Source organism: Bradysia coprophila, chromosome IV (assembly GCF_014529535.1).
Source record: "Bradysia coprophila strain Holo2 chromosome IV, BU_Bcop_v1, whole genome shotgun sequence".
In the NCBI taxonomy this organism is placed as follows: Eukaryota; Metazoa; Arthropoda; class Insecta; order Diptera; family Sciaridae; genus Bradysia; species Bradysia coprophila.
The window spans coordinates 11,905,135-11,911,134 of record NC_050738.1 but is presented as its reverse complement, the minus strand read 5'-3'; the positions used below and the strand labels follow the sequence as shown (position 1 = coordinate 11,911,134).

The 6,000-nt window shown below is 34.6% G+C and overlaps 1 protein-coding gene across 2 annotated transcripts in view; it reads left to right on the top strand.

Moving 5' to 3' along the window:
- Nucleotides 1–1,531: 1,531 nt before the first annotated feature.
- The window catches only part of LOC119066276 (facilitated trehalose transporter Tret1-like), a 50,939-nt gene continuing 46,470 nt past the window's right edge, over nucleotides 1,532–6,000 (top strand). Inside the window, exons 1-2 of one of the 2 annotated variants that reach the window (XM_037168635.1) lie at nucleotides 1,532–1,607; nucleotides 3,948–4,148. In XM_037168635.1, the coding sequence (XP_037024530.1) occupies nucleotides 4,074–4,148 (75 nt within the window). In that variant the 5' untranslated portion in view covers nucleotides 1,532–1,607; nucleotides 3,948–4,073. Of the gene's footprint in view, nucleotides 1,608–3,547; nucleotides 4,149–6,000 lie in introns of those variants that run through there. The other variant, XM_037168636.1, reaches the window with a different exon arrangement.

Genomic DNA, 6,000 nt, shown 5'->3' with positions numbered 1-6,000 from the left:
ATAATCCTCCAACAAAGTTTTGAATGAAATTACATTTTAGATTAAAATTTTCTTTTCTTGTCTTTCGAAGATCGACTGGCAAAAAAATGGTTTCAAGCTTTTCATACTTCTTCTCTGTTTCTAATTTGTCAAAGGGAATCAATCGATATGCTACGTTACGGTTTAATGTCCCTAAATGTATGTTGTACCATATCGTTGATTCTAATTTGTAAAATCAATTTTACTACCGCACCAAAGTCATTAACAAAATTTTATGTGCGGTTTTATTGTGAAATCAATTGAATAAAGAGGTCATTCAAGTAGGTCAATCACAAAAAATGGTTCTCTATTATCATTTAGGCTTCATTTAAATAAATTGAAACAAATAATGCTTATTTATCTAGATGTATGTGCACGCCATTCAATATAGCAGAAAATATAATCACGGCATGATACACACAAATTACTAACTCAAAGAATCGTTGAACAAATATATGCATGGAACTTCGATTGGGTCTGAGAGGTGTGTATCTTTCGTATATATACATTCATATATAAGTCCATAACGCAGAAAATGAATTCATTTAAATTCGTGAATGTTGTAAGTCAGTTCGATATTGAACCAATTAATTTGGAATTCGAACGTGAATGGGTGAATGGGATATAGCTTCATTAAAGCTTGCATTTATATGTATCTGCAGAGACAATAGAAAACAATCAAGCTTCTGTTTGTTATGAAACTATTTTCATTTCTATTCTAATATCTACTGCGCTGAAAGCATTTTAAGCCCAGCAGGATTATCAGTTGAGACAACGCGTGATTGATATGGATTAAAATATATTTTCAAAGGATCTGTTTGGTTGGTTCTATAGACTGTTTAACTCCATTCAGTGGCACTCTTCAGTCTTCACATTATGAATACAAAAATGCAGACACAGAACTATTAGATCAATGACTCATTTCACCCATCAAAATCATCATAATCCTGGCACTTGACTCGATGATTCATTTAAAAATATTAGTCACAAAATTTAAAGTTATCTAAGGTTATGTTGGTTGATACGACTGTAGTATATCCTACCCCAAATTTTTATTTATTTATTCTCTTTCTCTCCTACAAATTATCAAATTTTCCTTCGCAGTACATTTTATGTCTAGATAAAGTACGTCTAACGTGTAGTATAAGCCCAAATATTTATCCATACGAACGTGCATGTACTGTACACTCTCAAAATGTTGTGTTTCTGCGATTATACCGCGTTTCTGAACTTATGCATTTTATGTATAGTATACACAGACCAAATCTATGAAATGTTCAAAAAGAGAGAGCCCAACTACCCCAATGGAGTCGTACACATGTATTTTATATGGGGTACTCACACACCGAATTTCCGCGCGCACAGGCGCTAAACGTTCTCACACAAAAATCATACAGCTGCTGGTTACTGCTTCTGTACATACAAACAACAATAACAATGAGAAACTGATGAGAAGATAGTTTCGCTTTTCCTCTTGTGCGAATCCTTGAACCCTGGTGAGATTCAGTTGTGATGCGGGTTGCATAGCATTCAGGCGAAAAGGAACGAATCGTGTGTTGTGTTTTAAAAACTGGTTTTCTTTTTGTTATGTATGGTTTAATGCGATAATATTGTATAAAATTCGAGAAAATCGATTTACGAAATTATAAAATTTGGTTTTTCCCTCTGATAAAATTTGGAAGAAATTTTTATTTTGATTATTTCCATTTAAAAAAATTACTATTTCTCTCATCAACGAATCGGAATTGAAAGTCTTGTGGTATTCGTATTACTAGAAGAAATCGATTAACAGTGCGACCTACGGATGGAGTTTACTTTAGTGAAACATTTATCTGCATTTCGCTCTTTTTTCCTACAGATCTTATGACTGCAAAATGTTAAAACTAATTTTGATTTTCACAACAATTTTCAACAAAATTTGTTACGAAAATGTTGTGAAAAAATCATTTCGAAAATGTTTAACAAAAAAATGAATCCCTTCCGAATCGTTAGCTTAATGATATCCGATTTAAAGTGCACTGCAGTGAGTGTTCAAGTATTTCCAGCTGATTTAAACATGCGCTATTGTGTTGGTTTTGTGTTGTTAGATGTTATTATGTACAGAAAAGATTAAAAGAAGAAAAAAATTGTGATAAAGTGAGTGAGAGTATCATAGCATTACAGATAACTTAAGTGGTTGTGGTTTTCAATTTTAAATTAATGTGAAAGTTAATTTCTTCGAGGACAATTTTATTTTAACGGATTTTAAAGCGGGTTGTGTTTATTGTTTATTGTAACTTAGAGATGAGCGGGCCGACGTTTTTTCAATACCCGACCCGACCCGGCCCGATCCAATTTTTTGAACCCGAGCCCGACCCGACCCGAGACTTTTCTCTTCGCGGCCCGACCCAACCCGACCCGAAAAAATCATCGGCCCGACGTGACCCGAGTTTTTTTTACTATAAGAAATTTAATGAAAAATCATTTTCTACGCATAAAAGCTTTGCAATAATCTTATACGCGAAGTAAAATAATAAAATAAGTTAGTGTTTCATGCTTTATAGGCTTTTATTGGCTTACTTTAAATTTGTATTTCTAAGTCGGGCCGGCCCGAATTTTTGTTTTCAAAGCCCGACCCGACCCGGCCCGAATGAATTTTCAAAACCCGGACCCGAACCCGATCGGGCCGGGTCGGGTCGGGTCGGGCCGATGTATTTCGGGCGGCCCGCTCATCTCTATTGTAACTCGATAAAAATCTTTTTAACTAAATTTCGTATGGATTATCAGAGAAAGTTTGTTCTAATGAAAATCGGTCATTTTGATAGAAACAGCGGTTTTTGGTGTTTTTTCGATTAATTAAAAAATAATTGTTGGGACATTTAAGAGGACATTAAACTGAGTTTCCCAGTTTCCGAATGCCTTGTTCAATGAATAGTCCGCCAGTTAGCCATCTCATCTACGAAATCTAATATTTGAAAGTTTAGTAATTCCAGTAATTATCAAGGTTGATTTACCTTAAAACAAATTCTTTCTTTTATGTTAAACTTGAAAAGAGAAGTAGTAAATCAATTTTGGGGTATTTTCTATCTGGCTACACATATAAGCATCATCAACCACTGTGATAGTTACTGCCTTTGAATATCCAGATTTTCCTGTTGCGAGGACCTTTAAAGCCGAATAATCTAGAACAATCAAATTAATGGTCCGATCAGGTTCAGGTCGACCTGATTATGTGAAGGTAACTTGTGCCTGATAAAAATATTTCAGGTTCAACCTGAGCCTGACCTGATTAAAATAATGTTTTTTATTTCAGTTTCAGGTCAGGCTGAAAATTTGTTGAATCTGACCTGAATTTACTGGACATGAATTAGAAAATCGGTTCAGTTTCAATCTGAGCCTGACCTGGTTCAAAACCGGTTTTCTCAAGTCAGGTTCAGGTCGAGTTCCGTGTATTAAAACCGAAGTAGTTCTTTTACCAAACCAAACCCTATTCACATTCCAGCATAGCTGCGATGGAATAAATCAATTCAATTCATTTATAAGCCGTAAATTAGGGAAAGAAATTCGATTTGAGATATTCTGACCACAACAAAGTTCCATTCTTTTTCTTTTCATAAAACTGTAATCCGTCAATTAATGTGATAATTCTAGATTGTAGTCGAATGCGAATGCTAAGAGTCTGGTGGATTAACAAGGGTCACGGACTTAACATGGATCTTGAAACTAGAACTTAATTGCTTTCATCACGCTATAATTCAGAAGTTAAATTGAATTTGCTATTAGTTTTCGAGATTCTCGTACGAGATTACAACACAAGAAAAACTTTCTTTTATTCTCTTTTTCCATCAAATGTTTTTGTTTTTGTTAAACAGTTCTTTGATAGTAATATACCAGATTGTGTATGCTGCTTGAAAAAAAAACTCTTCCCAACCGAAACCATTCCATTTTAGCAGAATTTAGTATTGAAAAACAACCACACTAAAGTTTGGAATAAGAAAGTGCCGAATAGAATCTGTCTCATTTCGAAAATTTGATAAAAATCCAGTAAAAAGTGTTTCATTTTTCTCTGATTAAAAATGTATGTGGAACGAGGCAATACCGTTAACAACATGTATTTGGAACGAAATCTGTACCGAGGAGATAGATATGTGGTAAGTCTAATGAAGAGAAACAAAAATTATTATTTTTTTCATGAATTCCAATAGGTTTCCGCACACAGTGTGTGGCCTACATCTTTCATCACATCAAATATGAATTTATAGACAAAATTAATGGGCGTTTCTTTATAAACATTTCCAGGATTTCTTTGAGTTAAAATAATGTTTCTTTATCCTCTGTCGTTTAGTTGGTTCATCGTATCGTATTCTCTAAATCTCATAAAAGTCACATTATAATAATGATAAGGGTTTCAACAACTGGAAAACTTTGACATATGAATATTTTATCACATTTCATTTTTTTACGACTTAGCGAAATCGTATGTGAACGAAATGGACATATAACTTATAATAATATACCATCCATTGTGTGCGGATGCATGTGTGTCAATTTTCTTTTAAACTAGCAGTCAGCCTAATTGCTATTCCCGGAATTCAGAAATTGTGTTTGAAATGTTGTTAGGTAAAATGCTAGAGCAAAAAAAGGATATTGCATCTGTAATTTGTCTGATGAGAATTTTTGTTTGTTCACTTTCGCCGCACTTAAGAGGTAAAATTAACTACATAATTGTGCGGAAATCGTTATTTTGACTCGTGTGGTTGTATACTTCGCCTTCGGCTCGGTATACAACCTCCACACTCTTCAAAACAACGATTTTCCGCACAAGTATGTAATCTACTATTACCTCGCTTGTTTACATATATTTGTTACATGTTACATGCGTCGAAACCCATACTTTTTGTATTTCACGCACTACTTTCAACGCACTCAGCAAGTGAAATTACACATCGTTTACGAGTGATTATTGACCTCTGCTACGCCTCGGATTAACACAAAGACTCTAGTTTTCATCCTTTTATCACCAGTTTTGTAATAGTTATTTATCTACCAAGGTAGGTATGAAGGTATTTTTTTTGCACTAGATGTCGATTGTCGACCCGAGGCGAAGCCGAGGTCGACAAGACGTCGTGTGGGAAAAAATACCGGCATACCTACCGTGGTAGATACAACGTTTTTCGCAATTTCGGGCCATAATCACCTTTCCAATGCAAAACATGTCCTACATTTTGTTCCAAAATTCTTGTGTATACAGAAATTCATTTGAACGATCAAGAAGGCTGCATTATAATACACATTGCAATGTGATGTAAAGAGACGCGTTGAATGAAATCGAGTAGTCAATGCTTAGTATATACGCTTCAACAATACGTTCGGCATAATTGTGTGACTCTATAGCCGAATGGCTATAGTCGCTGCTTTGTGTTCAAAAACGTTTTGGTGTCGGGGGTTCGATTTCTGGTCAATACAAGATTTTTATTTATAAAAATTTAGCCTTCGTTGAAGGTAATAGGTTCTTTAGCGTGCGAAAAAAAGATATCGCACTGTGGGTCCAGGAATACAGTGAAATAAATACCTTCAAAACGACATTAAATGGATGCATGGAAAGGTGATGGTTATGGACCGGAATTGCGAAAAAGATTTCATGTTACAGACGGCTGTCATCTGTTATCGACAACGCCAGCAATAATTAACGACAAGGTCTGACTGATGAGGACTTATATAGCAAAAACCATGTTCAAAACATGAATTAAAAGATTTCTGAAATCAATTTCTGAAAATTTTCTATCAAATGAAGTAATAGTTTGAATAGTAAAATTGTTGACGCATGCTTGCCGTCTGTGGTAGGTTAAGTGGACACTAGCCAATGCTCTTCGTTTATTTCTGCAATCATTTTCGATGACAGATGACTGGATGTTTTTGAAAGCAAAATCTAGTTGATTTTAAGTTGTCATGTCATCGTTTCACAGCCAATAAAATAAAAAGTCTAAATGAGTGGTAAAACGT